Raw genomic sequence first — 17,505 nt, 5'->3', positions numbered from 1 at the left:
ATAGGGTACAAGATGCAGTCCTTCGGCATCAATTTCATATCTATATTTTGACAATAATCCAGCATAGTTATAGTTAAACAGAAGATAGTTTGAAACTTTGGGGAAAAAAATTATAATTGGGGAAAAGAGAAATCAGTGCAGTGGTAGGTATCAAAATTATAAGATGTTTAGTTCCAAATGGCAATTAAAATGATGCAAATATGATGGTCAGGTGACACTAGAGGAAAAAATATGTAATATCTCAGATTGATTATGTGCAATGAACGTCAATTACAGTGTTTTGATAAATATTCAATTAATTTACCCTTAATGTGATTTTACTTGAAAACCACTAGGTTGGCATGAAGGGAAATGTAGCTGTTATGGGGAATTGCATTTAATAATGTGAACAATGGGCTAGAGTGCATCAATACTAATTTCTGGAAATGTTCATCTTTAACTCAATCCAAGACTAATGCATTTTTTTTCTAGATAACATGGAAGATCATCAAACTTTAAAATTAGGTTATCAATGTTCCTCGTTGACCAAATTCACTGTAGAATGATGGTATACAATATGCTGAAACAGAATATAGACCCACAAATTCACACATACAGCATGGCATTCAAAAGAAGTTTTATTTTACTCAAAATGCAATATATTGTTATTTCAAGAATTTTAAAGTAAATAGTGCTTTTTGGCTCTACTTCATCTGTTAGAATAAAGAAATGTTGCAAAATAATGCCTCAAACAATATACTGCAAATTCCTTATAATTTAATTTCAATTATTGGCCACATTGAACATACTTCTCCTTGGGTTTTATTTTATTTTTAAAAATACTGAAGAACTAAATTTGCATTTATAAAAGCAAATACTATGAACATGCATCCCAACACTGTACTCGTCCCTTCAATTGAGAGCTCAGATTAGACAGTTATCGCGTCCTCATTGAAAGCTGGCTGGTAGAATGAAAAAGCAGTCATTCCTTTTGAAAGGCACACAGTTTGAACACTCTTAACTCAACAATTGCAGCAGAATCCATGCTGTCAATGAGTGGAATCTGTAGCCACATTAGAGCCAACTTGCCCTCTCTCTGCTGTCTTCAATAATGTAACCATGTCCTGCTTGTTCTCTTTTTCAAGTTGACATAAAGAAAAAAGTATGCATACAATGGTACTTGACAAATATTGTCAGGTTTTAAGTTTTATCCGCAGTTGTAACCTTACATTCTATTTATTTCCAAGACCAAGAAGAATGAATGTTTGCTTCAATGCTACTTCTTCCACAAACTTTACATCCACATTCTGCTGGGCTTCAAAAGGGTTCGGTGCTGCAGAGAAAAATACAGTGAGGATAGATGGTGTATCCTGCTTGACTCTTATCATGTATTCTTCATAGAGTATGCTACCCATCACATTATTATGATAAGATAGTGAAACTAGGCCCATCTTTAAATGTAAACAGTCATAGAAATAAAGAACATTGCACCTATCAAACTCATGCTGCTATTCAAAATAATGGCTGCATTTTTACATCCCTCCCTTGTTCTGTATTAACAGGTCTCAATTAGTTTAGTACTTTAAAACAATCTATTGTTTTTTGATTTGAATATACTCTTTTGCTTGAATATATTACATACCTAATTTCTTGACAAGTTGGATTAAAATAAATCCCAAGGCTTTTTATGCAGGCATTAAAAGCAAGTGGGTCACTAGAGAGAGGGTAGGACAACTCAAGGACAGAGTGGGACATTTGTGCCTGGAGCCAGAGGAAACGGGCAAGATATTAAATGAGTACTTTGCATCGGTATTCACCAAGAAGTGGTATGCTGATAAGTTGATATCATGAAAGAAATATGAGATGTAAGAGTATCAAGATGGACAACTCTCTTGGGCTTGATGAAATCGATCCCAGGTTAGTTAGAGGGGCAAAAAAGGAGATTGCTGGCACCATGACGGAAATCTTTTTATCCTCTTTAGCCACTGGCAAAGAGCCAGAAGTGCAGAATAGCAACGACTGTTCCTCTGTTTAAGAAGGACAGCAAAGACAAACCAGGAAATTATAGGCAGTTGAGCCTTGGAGAAGATTCTTAAGGATAAGATTTATGATCAAGTGCTTATTTGGGACAGAAAGCATGATGTTTTGTGGGGGAGGATGTACAAACTTTTTTTTTTGAGGAGATGACAAAGATGATGAGAACAAAAAACAGAACAGCACAAGAACAGTCCCCTTGGCACACAATATCTGTGCCGAATATGATGTCAAGACCAAAGATAGAGCCAAAAAGTTGGAGTATTCTCCAGAGAGAAGGAATAGGTAACATTTTGGGTCTAAACCTTTCTTCAGACTCTTATCTGCATGCACTTAATCCATATTAAAGCACACAGTATTGGGGGTTCAGTATTGATGTGGATAGAGAACTGGCTGGCAGACAGGAAGCAAAGAGTAAGAGTAAACGGGTCCTTTTCACAATGGCAGGCAGTGACTAGTGGGGTACCGCAAGGCTCAGTTCTGGGACCTCAGCTATTTACGATATATATTAATGATTTGGACGAGGGAATTGAATGCAACATCTCCAAGTTTGCAGATGACTCGAAGCTGGGGGGCAGTGTTAGCTGTGAGGAGGATGCTAGGAGGCTGCAAGGTGACTTGGATAGGCTGGGTGAGTGGACAAATGCATGGCAGATGCAGTATAATGTGGATGAATATGAGGTTATCCACTTTGGTGGCATAAACATGAAAGTAGATTATTATCTGAATGGTGGATGATTAGGAAAGTGGGAGATGCAACGAGACCTGGGTGTCATGGTACACCAGTCATTAAAAGTAGGCATGCAGGTGCAGCAGGCAGTGAAGAAGGCGAATGGTATGTTAGCATTCATAGCAAAAGGATTTGAGTATAGGAGCAGGGAGGTTCTACTGCAGTTGTACAGGGTCTTGGTGAGACCACACCTGGAGTATTGCGTACAGTTTTGGTCTCCTAATCTGAGGAAAGACATTCTTGCCATAGAAGGTTCTTGTAGAGAGAAAGTTCACCAGACTGATTCCTGGGATGTCAGGACTTTCATATGAAGAAAGACTGGATAGACTCGGTTTGTACTCGCTAGAATTTAGAAGATTGAGGGGGGGGATCTTATAGAAACTTACAAAATTCTTAAGGGGTTGGACAGGCTAGATGCAGGAAGATTGTTCCCGATGTTGGGGAAGTCCAGAACAAGGGTTCACAGTTTAAGGATAAGGGGGAAATCTTTTAGGACCGAGATGCGGAAAACTATTTTCACACAGAGAGTGGTGAATCTCTGGAATTCTCTCCCGCAGAAGGTAGTTGAGGCCAGTTCATTGGCTATATTTAAGAGGGAGTTAGATGTGGCCCTTGTGGCTAAAGGGATCGGGGGTATGGAGAGAAGGCAGGTACAGGATACTGAGTTGGATGATCAGCCATGATCATATTGAATGGCGTTGCAGGCTCGAAGGGCCGAATGGCCTACTCCTGCACCTATTTTCTATGTTTCTATATCCCCCCCATTCCCTGTACATCCACATGACTATCTGATAGATTCTTAAATGCTGCTATCAGATCTGCCTCAACCACCTACCCAGCACTCGCCACCCTCTGTATAAAGAACATCTTCTTTAAACTTTGCCCTCTACTATTTGTCTGTCCATCCTATCCATGCCTCTCATCATTTTATATCAGGTCTACCCGCAACCTTCAGTGGTCCAGAGAGTCTGTCCCAGCTGCTCCCAGTATCTAGTCTAGACATCATTCTGGTCTGTACCTGCTCTGTACCTTCTCCAGAATGTCCACAACATCCTTGTAATGGGGTAATCAGAACTACACACAATACTTGATCCAGACCAGTAAAGTAATGCTCTTTGGGAGGTCAAATGTGAGAGGAATGTAGTAAATGTAGGGCCCTTAGAAGTATTGGTGTACAGAGGGATCTTTGGATGCAAGTCCATAGCTCCCTGAAAGTGGCAATGCAAGTGGTTAAGGTGATAACAGGAGCAAATGGCATGCTTGCCTTCATTGGTTGGAGCACTAAGAATAAAAGTTGGGGAAGTCACATTGATCAAGTCACATCTGGAGTATTACGTATAGTTCTGGTTGCCACACCATGGGAAGGATTTGCCATTAAATCGTAGGCCACACTTGGGCTGTTTTCCCTGGAGTGACAGAGGCGGAGGGGAGATCTACTAGATATTTATAAAAATTGAGAGGGACAGGTAGGATGGACAGTCAGAACCTTTCGCCCAGGGTGGAAATGTCAAATACCTGAGGGCATAGATTTATGATGAGGAAAAAATGTGAAGGAGATTTGCAAGACCTGTTTTTTTTTCTCTACACTGTGTGCAATGTACCTGGTCCACACTACCAGGGAAGGTGGTAGAAGCAGATGTGATAGCAATAGTTAAGAGGTGTTTAGACAAAAACATCATCAGGCAGGATAAAGAATGATATGGACCACATACAGGCAGATGTGACTAGTTTTGATTGCAGTCATGGTCAGCATAGACATTGGGGGCTGAAGGGCATGTTCCAATGCTGTAATGTTCTAAGTTATATACTCATTTTCATTACTGTTCATATACTTAGAACACACGGATAATGTTTTTTTTATTATTTATTATCCCCAAAGTAAACTCTGAAATGTTTAGATCTCAAATATTTAATTAACTTTGCAACTATTACTCCAAAATGTGGATATATTCTCTCTGGGGAAACTTAAACAAAGTACTAAAATACCGTTGCATTGTCAAAAGTAAAATTAATCGTATCTCAGTTTTATTGTAAGAACAGCACCAATATCCGATGTTCTCTTCTGTATATTTACCTCAACTAGCACCAAAGAAAATAAAATAAACCAATTCATAGGAACTTTATGGCCTAGAATCTGCAGTCAGAAGAAAAGCAAGAGGCTGGCCCAAAAAATTCCAGTGATCTTTGTGGTGGAAGCTTCACGATGAATGACAACTGAGGGAATTCCCAAAGTTGCTACCCATTTCATAGTCTAATTATGGCAATTTCACTGTCATCACTACTACAAAAATTGAGATTGGATTAAATCGCAATACAAATCAGAGAAACATTTATATTTGTTCCTGTTTTTACAAAAATGCAAATTAGTTATTAACCAAATGTACATGTCTTTCTTTAAACTAATATTGCTTGCATTCTTAAACATCAGAAGACAAAAACCGACCAAAGACAAACAATTTTACTTGCCTTCGTATTCCACTTCTGTTAAGATTCTTGCTAGGTAAGTCAGCGGTAGAAATTCATTCTCAAATGGGTCCTGTTCCCGTATGAAAATAGGTCTTGATTTCTACAATATGAAAATGGCAAAAATCACTAGTTTAGCCTACAAAAACCGTACTTTAACTGTAAAGAAATTATTGTTCAGCTATGTCATTTCAAATGTTCATGGTTTCCGAATATCTTTTTCTTGACACATTACTGTATTTCATTGAAAATAAACAACATTCTATGTCTATCTGAACTTGGCTGCAGTCAGGAAAACTTTACAACTCTGACATGTTTCACTTCTGATGTCTGGTTTGGTTTATTGTATTGTATTGTATTCAAATTTATTGTCATTGTCTCAGTTAGAGACAACAAAATGAATTTCCCTTACAGGCAGTATCATATAAATAAATAAATAATAATAAATAATAAAACATATTAAAAATAAAATAGAATTTTTTAAAAAAAAGCACAAACACTGAAAGTCCACGACACAACATAACACAGTGGCACCAAGGCGAGGAAGGCACCATAGTCCAGCCAGCCCCCCCTCCGTTCTTCCCAGTTGTTCACTCGTGGTCGAGGCCTTCCTAGCACCCGCAGTCGCCGCCCCGGGTGGCCCGATGTTCAGGCCCTCTCGCCGGGCTGGTGGAACGCCGACGCCGAACCCCGACGGTGAACATCCTCCTCAGCGGCCCGGACCTCCAGATCAGCCGCCTCCCGCAGCCGGAGTCTGCAGCTCCCGGGTCCGCAGGCCGAGCCGGGCGGAGTCGCAGGACCCCGCGTTGTCTATCAGCGCCGCCCGCGTTGGGAGCCCGCAAACCGCAGCTCCATGATGTCGGTGCAGCAGGTCCAGCACTCCGGGCTCCAGACGGTGACCCCCGGTAAGGCATCGCCAGCCCCGCGATTTTTCAGCGCTGTCCCGCCGCTGCTGGAGCTCTGGTCAATCCCGGCAGGAAAGACCGCGCCAATCCAGGTAGGCCGCTGGGGTGGGGGCGAGGATGTGACTCGAATAATAGTCGCGTCCTCTCCAGGAAGCGACTGAAGGACGGTATCCCCCTTACCGTGCCCACTTCCCCCACATAAAGACATAAAAAAACCCATCAAAAACACACTTTAACAAAAACAAAAAAACAAAAAAATACCGGGCTGTAGGTGGAGGCAGCTGGCACCAGCGCCACCGGAAGTACAACAATTGTTGACCGGTTCCATCTAACTGTTCATTTTAAAGAACTGAAAGTTTTTAGTCTACACTACAAATTGCAAACATTAATCAACAAAATACTTTGTATTTCTACTAACTGTAAATTCAAAATAAATCTCTGTCACATATATACAATTATGGAATTAATTAACTTTTAACGTTTTAGGAAAACTTAAAAAGTTAAAACTTAAAACACTTCCAACGGAAGACGTCGCTTGGTATCCTCGACCTTCTGAATTTGCCAGCGTCCCAGACTACATACCACATACTACATTGCACATAATCCAATTACACTTTATTTCAAATGGCCATAAACCCACAAATCCAAATCAAAGTTGTCAGCAATCATGCCCATTAATTCTGCCTCTTTCTCCACAAATGCGGCCCGACTTCATTTTTTTCCGCACAATTTTTTATTTAAATTTACTCAGTCCTCAGTTTACTAATGCCTCACTCCTAACTGATAAACAATCATAGAAGAATCACTGTTTTGTCTTAGTAAATGCAAGTTCACAAAACAAAATCATCTGTAAGTCTTGCTGCTGCAAGTGAGAATTCCATTGTTCCATTTTATGTTACGGGTTTGGACACGCTAGAGGCAGGAAACATGTTCCCGATGTTGGGGGAGTCCAGAACCAGGGGCCACAGTTTAAGAATGAGGAGTAAGCCATTTAGAACGGAGATGACAAAACACTTTTTCTCACAGAGTTGTGAGTCTGTGGAATTCTCTGCCTCAGAGGGCGGTGGAGGCGGGTTCTTTGGATGTTTTCAAGAGAGAGCTAGCTAGGGCTCTTATAAATAGCGGAGTCAGAGGATATGGGGAGAAGGCAGAAACTGGGTACTGATTGGGGATGATCACCCATGATCACATTGAATGGCAGTGCTGTGTCAAAGGGCCGAATGGCCTACACCTGCACCTATTGTCTATTTCAGGACGTATGACAATAAAATACTCTTAATTAAGGAAATTTTATTTAGTTTATCAGACACAATGAGTTATAATTGGGAAGATAGAAATGACAGTCCAATTGAACACATACTTTGGATCTCTCTTCATAAAGCAGAACATAAATAACAATCTAGAAATGTTAAGAAACCCAAGGACTAGTGAAAGAAGATCTGGAGAAAATCGTGGTTAGGGGAATGCAAGGCTAGTGGTGAAGCTGATGCCTGGGGGTTTATTAAGCAAGATAATAATCAGTCAGATCTTACTCTTGATTGTTGGGCTTTACCAATCACCTGCTGGGTGGAACGTTTTTTCAGGAGTATTTCCACGTAGTTCCGAGCAACATGTGATGTACTGATTGGATGATCCCAGAGGCAACAGATTTTCTGTTCAATAATCTATAAAAGAGAACACATTACTAACTCAAAATCGAGCATCAAACTAAAGCTTTTGTTTTACTTCAACAAAGCATCCAAAAAATTTGCAAACAGTAAAGAATCAGACTTTCCAAATTGGTCCTGGTATCTTCTTACTGAGGTTTTAACAACTGTTTACAGAACAATCCCTTTTTTCTGAAAAGTACTTACACACCCGTTCTAACAATTTCTGGAGTATGATTACATAATCCACTCTCACATATAGCCATGTCAACAAGGATGATTAGCAGAAGGTGTATTTTTATTTTAAACCAGATATATTACAGCTATAACAGATTCAATTGTAATAAGACTATGCTTTACAGGCTCATTAGTCTTTGTATTCAATGTTTATGAAATATTTGAAAATCCCAACCATTGAGAAGAGTCAGGAAGAAAACGGTAAAAGGAATATATATTTGGGATCACCACCCACCTCTGGAATTCTTGCCATAATACTCAATTTGAATCTTTCATTAATTTCAGAATTATCAAGTTCTGAAAGCAAGAAAATACATATTTGTTCAAATAGTATTGGTAATACTTTCTTAAAGAAAAACAATAAGTTTCACTACTAAGAAACAGATTAACAGTTCTCATTTTCAAGAAATGCAATGTCATTAAAATATCTTCTAGAGAAGGGCAGCGCAAGCCATTTGTGTAATTTTCTTTACAGGACTTTGGTTTAACACTACACCCCAGTGTGGATTCTCAGCCAGCCACTTTAGCCATCTTGACAAGCCACATAGGCGAGACTAGGTTTTTGGAGAAAGGTTTCCAGTGGGAACCGAGTGAGGTGGTACAGCTCACTGTGGTTTAGAACCCAAGATAACCACAGTTACTGTAAAAAATGCCACAATCCACAGGGAGGCAACAGCACCAGCTCAAGAGAGTCATTGTTACTCTCACCCACATGGAGCTGATCATGCACAATGGAGCTGATCATGCACAAGGAAATAGAATATTTTTTTTAAACAGACCAATCCCTTTTGCAGTACAGTGGACAAAATGTTGAGGTATCACAATCTAGATATAGTAATAGTAGAGGGTGATTTAGGTAGTCGAAAAATAAGTGTCATTTAGGGAAAGATTGGGGAAGTTGAAGGGGACTCAATGGCCCAAATTGCCTCAGGAGGAGTCTGAGTTGTACTGTCTAAACACATTGTAGAATAACAATATAACAATCCAACTAAACAATAATTTAAATTACACATATAAAAAGATAAAGAGTAAATTATTCATTTTTAGTGAGCACCAATGACCAAATGTATACTTGATAAAGAACAGTTTAGAAGAAACTAGTAAAAATTGATACGAAAGCAGCAAATATCAGATTTATCACCTGAAAATTGAGATTTTTGGCACTACTTGAGAATTCATCCCTAAATAGGACGGGATCAATCATATCACCCTTTTGCCTCTTCCAACATTCCATAAGATTATGGTTGATCTGATCTTGGCCTAATTTCTCCTAAAGACCCAAAATCCATCTACCTTAGCCTTAAATACATTCAATGATTCAGACTCCATAACTCGCTGAAGTAAAATATTCCGAAGATTCATGACCATAATGAGAATTTTTTCTCCTTTCTAGACTGTCCCACCTGGACAACAATCTCACTGCATCTACCCTGTTAAGCTGCGTCAGAATCTTGCATTGTTTCAATAAGATCATCTCCAATTTGCTGAACTCCAAAGTGTATATGCTCAATCTGGTTAACCTTTCCTCGTAAGACAACATCTGCCTTACAGCAGTCAGCTGAGTGAACGTTCTCTAAACTGTTTATGCAGATGTATCCTTTCTTATATGAAGAGGCCAGGACTATACATTGCACTGTCATGTCATCATTGTCCTTTCTGGCTTTCTATTCTTATCAAGGTGGTAAATGTTACATTTTCCAACATCAGAGCCATCTGCCATATTTTTGTTCACCTGTGTACCTATCTGAATACCAGTCACGTTCTTTTTCCACCTAACTATGTCTCCGCAGCAAATATGGCCGCAATACACTGTTCCTTTATCGCTGTTGTTAATGTGAGCCATAACCAGCTGAGGCTGAATATTAATCCCCACGGCATGGCATTAATTAGAGCTTGCCAACACATGGAAGGAATGCCTTTTTAAACGTAGTTACAAAAAGTGTCCTTCCAACAAGTCAATTATTTAACCACAAGGAAATTACAATTTTCACCTTCAATTAACCTGGTAACAAACTGCTCTGTTAGATGCAACAAACCAAGATCGATATAATGCAGTAGGGAATGTAAAGGAAGGCATCGTGCACCAAGAACCATGTGAATTGTGTGATAACCTGTATTAAGACAAAGGAGAACATTTTAACATTGACAGAAACCAAAGAGAAAAAGGTATCCACATTCGCCATCAAATAGATTTTTATACATCATAACAAAGCCCTTTAAATTATTCATAGTGCAGAAATAATTCAAAATTCTCAATAAATGCACTTGTCCTTGAAAAATGAAAGCTGTTAGAGTGGCAGAAACACAGTTAACAAGATACGTTAACTTGAGCATTAAAACTAGCACTTTTTGATGTTGCCAAATCTATTAGAGGAATTACATTTTGAAATGGGATAGTGCACTTGTAAGGCCAGGATTTATTGCCCGCCACAACTGCCCCAAAGAGGGCAAGTGGACATAATAAACCACTACAATTTGTCTGCCAAAGATACGCAGAGCATTTCTAGGTAAGGCATTTGAGGAATTATGCCCAACAACGATGAAGGAACTGAGAATTTTTTCATCTCAGGATAGTGTGCAAGTTGGAGGGGAGCCTGGAGGTGGCGACATTCCCACACCTGGTGTTATTGCACCGTTGGCTGGTGGAAGTTAAAGGATTTGAAATAGTTTTTGCAGAAGCTTTGTCGAGCTGCTGTGGTACATTTTAAAGTCAGCATGTATGGAGGTCACAGTGCACTGGTGGTAGATGGATTTGTGTTTAGGATAGCAAGTATCTTTCTGATCATGTAGGCTACAATGACCTGAACGCTTTCAAGTTCCCGAGTATTTAATAAACTGTATTCTGACAAGTGGAAAAATATTCTAGGAAACTACTGATTTGTAATTTCTGTACACGGTGGCAAGGATTTTGGGTTTTCAAAGGTTCATTCATTGTCACATACATCAATTGGTGTAGTGAAATTCAAGTTGCCATTGCAGCACATTAATAAGAATACAACATAACATTATCAAGAAATTTAACATAAAACATAAAAACATCCCCCCACAATGGTTCCCACTGTGAGGGAAGGCACAAAGTCCAGTCCCCATCCCCGTGTCCACCCATAGTCGGGCCTATTGAGGCCTCCGCAGTCGCAGCTACGTGGCCCGATGTTTCAGGCCTTTCTCGCCGGGTGATGGTGCTCCGGCGTCGGGAGAACCCTCTCAGCGGCGTGGGACACTTGGAACGGCCGCTTCCTCACCAGAGACCGCTGCTTCCAGAGCCGACAGGCCGCGCTGGACGGAGCTCCACCACTGGTGATCTCGGCAAGACAACCCAGGCTCCTGATGTTAAAGTCACAGCCGCCACGCAGACCCGCAGCATTGCGATGTTTTCATCGATGTCCTCAGCATTCCAGAGCTCCAGCGCGGCGACCCGGGCAAGGTATCGCCGGCTATAGCGCTCCAGCGCTGTACCGCCGCTGAAGCCGTGGTTCTGGCCGGTCCCCTCAGGAAGGGTCGCTCCAGACCCCGATGGAAGGCCACGAGGACAGGTCGAAGACGCTGCTCGGAGGAAAGCAGCCTCTCCGCCCAGGTAAGGACTAGGAAAGCAGTTTACCCCTCCCCCCCCCCACACATAAAATGACTAGTCCTCCAAAATCAAGACACTATTTGACATACTAAATTTTTTATTTAAAGAAGCGAAAAAACGGGCAGCTGCAGGCAGGGCAGCCATACCCAACTGGACAGCGCCACCTAGGGGTTTGAGAAGTGAGTTACTTGCTACAAATATGAACAGCAAACTAGCAAGAAATATAAAATTGAAGTTTTTTTCCAGTATGAAAAACAGGAAGAGGGTGAGCGAAAGAAAACATTTTCTTAGATAAAGGTAGACAAGATTATAATGAGATAGTAGAAAATGGTAGAGACATCAAACTGCACAGAACTGCTGGCGATATCCTCCGTATGGGTCAACTTGTTTCCAACTTTTGCACTTGTGCCTTGCATCATGAGAGTCAGTAATGAGTTGAAGGTCAGAAGCACGAGCATCTGACCATTTGTTCTGCCACTAGACTGCCCACTATCGAGTGTTTTGCATGACTCCACTCATCTTAATGGGTCATAATTTACCACTAGGTTTTATTGACATTGCGACAACAGGTAGTTTACAATAAATAACATTTGCCAATTTTCCTTAAGAGCACAATGTAATTCTGAAAAAGATAAAATGATATCTGCAACCCTTCATTTATCAACTGTCTCCTGCCTGGATTAATTTCAAACTACATAATCTTTCTCAACCTGGCTGAGAACTCTGCTTATCAATCAATACGTTACCTGGTGGAAGAGGCAGAGACAGCCCTTCAACAGCTTGCAAAACCCAAATCATCATATGGAACACGACAAATTCTGCAGAATTTACTTCCTCTCTGTTGGACCTACAGAGTAAGAGTTAAATTTATACATTACAAGATTCAAACAACAGTGAAGAAATGTTCATCTTTGGCAACGGTTCAATGGCACTTTATTTGCCACATGCACTGAGGTACAGTGAAATTGATTGTTGTATACAATTCAGTATAATTATCACTCTTAGAAACATAGAAAATAGGTGCAGGAGTAGGCCATTCGGCCCTTCGAGCCTGCACCGCCATTCAATATGGTCATGGCTGATCATCCAACTCAGTATCCTGTACCTGTCTTCTCTCCATACCCCCTGATCCCTTTAGCCACATCTAACTCCCTCTTAAATATAGCTAATGAACTGGCCTCAACTACCTTCTGTGGCAGAGAATTCCAGAGATTCACCACTCTCTGTGTGAAAAATGTTTTTCTCATCTCGGTCCTAAAAGATTTCCCCCTTATCCTTAAACTGTGACCTCTTGTTCTGGACTTCCCCAACATCAGGAACAATCTTCCTGCATCTAGCCTGTCCAACCCCTTAAGAATTTTGTACGTTTCTATAAGATCCCCCCTCAATCTTCTAAAGTCTAGCGAGTACAAGCCGAGTCTATCCAGTCTTTCTTCATATTAAAGTCCAGACATCCCAGGAATCGGTCTGGTGAACCTTCTCTGTACTCCCTCTATGGCAAGAATGTCTTTCCTCAGATTAGGAGACCAAAACTGTACGCAATACTCCAGGTGTGGTCTCACCAAGACCCTGTACAGCTGCAGTAGAACCTCCCTGCTCCTATACTCAAATCCTTTTGCTATGAATGCTAACATACCATTTGCTTTCTTCACTGCCTGCTGCACCTGCATGCCTACTTTCAATGACTGGTGTACCATGACACCCAGGTCTCGTTGCATCTCCCCTTTTCCTAATCGGCCACCATTCTTATAATAGTCTACTTTCCTGTTTTTGCCACCAAAGTGGATAACACTTCATAAGCATTTAGATACATATTAGGTAAGCATCTCAGGTACAAGTGTATAGGAGTGGTACACTGAGACAGTATAGAGAGTCACCAGTTTTGGTGCAATCTTCAAGTCCCAGTTTGTAAGTGCAGGGTTCTTCACCCAATGTCCAGGAGGCCTTGTAGGGTCAGCAAATGGATAGTGGCACATTGCCTGCCCACTGTACACACCACACAGCTTTTGATGAAAAGCTGAAACCGGACATGCTTACTGGGCAGCTGATCAAGAATCATCTCTGTGCAGCCCTACTAGAGTTCAGCCCCAGAAAGTGATTCAATTTGCACAAAATGGTCCACACGTTAAATTTTATCTCCATTGTTTTTTGTTCCAGAAGTAATTTTAGTGTGGAAGGACCAACTTCCCCAAGTTTCAGATAAAGGTGGCCCTTTGGACCCGATTCATGCAATAAGATTTGGCTGATCGGATCTTGGCCTCAGCTCCATTTTCCTGCCTGTTCCCCCAAATCCTTGTTTCCCTTATACATCAATCCAACTTGGTATTCAATATATATGATTTAGCCTCCATCAGACAGAGAATTTCAAGAAGAAAATCCTCCTTTACAAAGTTATACAGCACAGAACCCAGCCCTTTAAATGAATGCCACATCATAAAAATATTCTTCCCACTTTCCCAACTTCCCGTACATTCTACCATTCATCTGCACACTTGGAGCAATTCACAGTGAATTCATCAAGGTACAAATCTTTTGGATGTGGGAGGAACCTGGATGATCATGGTGAGAAAATACAACCTCCACACAGACAGTACCAGGTCAGAATTGAAACCAGGTCAACCAGCTGTGAGGAAGCCGCACTACCATCTGAAATGGGCAACTTCTTGTAAAACTATGCTATCTGATTCTACAATGCCCCACAAAAGGGGATATCTTCTCAGCATCTTTCTCATATTTCAATAAGATAAATTCTCATTCTTCCAAAATACAATGCCCGTGGGTCCAAACTTGCCTGAAGCAATCCTTGAATCCCTGGGTTCCATTCCGCAGTGAACTTTATCTAAACTGTTGCCAATCTAAGTGCATCCCTCTTTAAATAAAGATCAAAACTGTACACAGCAGTCCAGTTGTCGTCCCACCATCAACCTATCCAGTTCTGTGCTAGGGATTACCAACGCTTTTCTCCCTCACCCACAAAATAAAAATCAACCCAAAATTAGTGGACAATATAACTATTACTAGAACAGCGATAATATTTTACTGATTAGCTAATCAACTGATGTTGGAAAATTATCCAAACTCAGAATAATAATTCAGTTTTGCTGACTTTCACATGAGTGATCTTACTTTCTCTGCCTTTCAACATTAAATATTCTGCATTCACATGGACTTAGTGGGAAATTTAAATGGCACACATGTAAGCAGACCAGTGTTCTATTTTAGTATCACAAGTTTAAAATTTCACTTTTTAAAGAATACAAAATTATAACTGTACAATAACTTTGACATCCAACTGTTTCCCCAAAATTGCTCATTATTAAAATTAATATACATGTGATGCTGTAAATTATCCTACTTTAACATGATCTTTACTTACAAGCACAGGTTGTGGGTTCTGAGCCCATAATTTTTCCATATTGTGTCCACAATTTTCCATATGCATTCAAGCTAAAAGAAAGGGCAATTTATTTTTAAAAATTTCAACGTAATGACATAAACATGTTTTAGATTCCTGTGATTTTTATTTACAACACTGGTACAGGCACAAGACACTGCCGATGCTGGAAGTTGGAAGAAAAAAAAAACTGCTGGAAGAATTCAGTGAACCAAGCTGCATCTATGGAGGCAAGAGATCGAGATTTCAGGTCAAGAGTCTGCATCAGGACTAAAATGGAGTTACAGAGCAGTAGAAACAACAGAGGGGAGACAGGAAAAGAGAATTTCTTCAAAGTGATGCCTTTGATGCCAGTGCAGTTATATGTGGAGACACCAACTACTGATGAAGGAACCTAGAGCAAAAAATAAACAGCTGGAAGAACTAAGTAAACCAAGTTTCATCTGTGGAGCAAAGGCATGGTTGACATTTGCAATTAAAATGCTGAATCAGTCCTGCTTCAGATTCCAGCATCAGCAGTCTCGTGTCTCCACACACCTACTCCACTGCAAATTATTTCCCAGGCATTTTCACTTCGTAGAAGTGCTCCTCCAAGCTTCGTCAGAAAATCAGCGCGTCATCACACATAGTACAGTACATGACAGGAACAAGCCGTGTGAACCGCAATGTCTGTGCCGACACGATTCCAAGTTTAACTAATGATCTCTGTCTGCACATAATACATATCTCTCCATGCATATCCAGGTGCCTGTGTGAAAGATCTTAAATGCCACTCTCCCACCATTCTCCCTCTGTTGTTTTGTGCTGGTGTGGTGTAGGCTTTGGAATCGCACAAACAGCGCAAAGACCAAATCGCTTTTTGAAGAGGTAAGCAATGTTGATGGGAGCTGAAACAAACCTTTCTTGTTAAATTAAAATTTACACTGAACCACACGAAAGAAGTTAGGGCAGAGAAGCAAGTGCCGAGTCAAATAATTATAATGTTGACCCTCGCAAAACTCCTATCACCCTCGCAAAACTATTACACACTGGGGAAGCAATAACATGGATCAATGAATCAAATACTTTTTACACCATTTCCTCATTCTAGCTTCCAGCTAAAATACAAATCAGCTTCTGTGCTAATATACTTGACTGTGACATACGTGAATCATAACTGAAATGTTTTAATTAAATGGGTTCACTCTCCACAAAAGCTACCTGATCTGCTGAGTATCTCTAACATTTTGATTATTTTTTCCCCAGATTTCCAGCATCTAGTTATTTTGCTTTTATATCAGTCTTACTAAAAGTAAACTTAAGTTGAAAGAAATCATCACAAACCAAATTTGCAACATAGTTGTTAACAATCACGTCAATCTTCTTCTTTCCCAGAGAATGAGCATGTTTCAGTACATGTTCTTTCAGCTTTTCACTCATCTATAAGAATAAAGATAGTCATCATTATTATTTTGCATTATCTTTTCAACATTCACCCATCACAAGTAAGAGTGCAATTAAATATTTAGTGTTTTACAACCAACACAATGAACAGTTCAATGCCAGGCTTCAATTGTACGGTTCATATAAATAATACCAGGCACACTCACACATCAACTTAATTTGCCAATTTGTAATGGCTAGAACTATATGGTTTTCATCTAACTTATTTTGAAGAAAAATACTTACTAACGCAAGATAACAATGGAAGTCAAGTATTGTGACACATTCTCAAAATAAAATTACTTTTAAATAATCAAAAGCACAGATTCACGTCAGACTATTTGTCTTTTTGTTGTTGATCTCAGATGGTCAGTCCTCACGTTTTCTATGGAGTGCATACCTCTCTCTCCTTTTGAAATATCAATTAATAACCAAGACCCGAATGGAAAGGGCATAATCTGTAGATATTATAAAAAATAGCTGCATGATTGGCAATGAGAGAAGATGTGGGCCTGGTAAATTGGGCAGAAAAATGCACAGAGAAACCAGAAATGTGCGAAGTAATGCATTTGAAGAGATGCAACAAGGAAATGACTGACAACTTGAGGCAATAATAGTGTGGATATCAAGAGGTATGATGGAGTGAAGGAATGTTGGAGTTAAGAATGTTGGATAAAAGTAACAGATAGATCTGTTATGTAGTGAAAAATGCATACGAGTTAGCACGTTATACTAGAATTTTGTTCAATACTAAATGAATTGTATTTGAGTACACCAAGCACAATTGGGCACCACATTAAAGGAACAATGCATTGGCACCAATTGGGTACAGTTGTTTACAAAGATGCCACGTAGACTGGGAAATTCTACTTGTGAGAAAATAATTGAAAAGCTGGGTTGGTTTCATTAGAAAAGAAGAGGTCACGTGAGGTTTTGTTCAGGCGTATGCAATTATGAGTAGAGCAAAAATGGTCAAAAACCAGAGGCTTGCATTTTAGTTCATTGTTAAAAGAGGTGATGAAGACAGATACAGAAAGCCTCAGAACATTTCAAAAGTGGTTGGATACATACTTGTGGATTTATGATCTACTTGGCCCTGGATCGATGTGTTGGAAGATACAAAC

General features: G+C 40.0%; 1 protein-coding gene across 3 annotated transcripts in view; it reads right to left on the bottom strand.

Annotated features, from left to right (window-relative positions):
• Positions 1-599: 599 nt before the first annotated feature.
• The window catches only part of LOC116985227 (gamma-secretase activating protein), a 53,729-nt gene continuing 36,823 nt past the window's right edge, over positions 600-17,505 (bottom strand). For 2 of the 3 annotated variants that reach the window (XM_033039859.1, XM_033039858.1), the window contains exons 24-31: positions 16,283-16,378; positions 14,942-15,012; positions 12,312-12,412; positions 9,986-10,105; positions 8,230-8,291; positions 7,671-7,775; positions 5,210-5,309; positions 600-1,312 (exon numbers count right to left, since the gene is read on the bottom strand). In XM_033039859.1, the coding sequence (XP_032895750.1) occupies positions 1,212-1,312; positions 5,210-5,309; positions 7,671-7,775; positions 8,230-8,291; positions 9,986-10,105; positions 12,312-12,412; positions 14,942-15,012; positions 16,283-16,378 (756 nt within the window). In that variant the 3' untranslated portion in view covers positions 600-1,211. Of the gene's footprint in view, positions 1,313-5,209; positions 5,310-7,670; positions 7,776-8,229; positions 8,292-9,985; positions 10,106-12,311; positions 12,413-14,941; positions 15,013-16,282; positions 16,379-17,505 lie in introns of those variants that run through there. The other variant, XR_004415223.1, reaches the window with a different exon arrangement.

This window comes from Amblyraja radiata, chromosome 21 (genome assembly GCF_010909765.2).
Source record: "Amblyraja radiata isolate CabotCenter1 chromosome 21, sAmbRad1.1.pri, whole genome shotgun sequence".
Lineage (NCBI taxonomy): Eukaryota > Metazoa > Chordata > Chondrichthyes > Rajiformes > Rajidae > Amblyraja > Amblyraja radiata.
The sequence above is the reverse complement of the archived record's forward strand: the minus strand, read 5'-3'. Positions and strand labels throughout refer to the sequence as shown.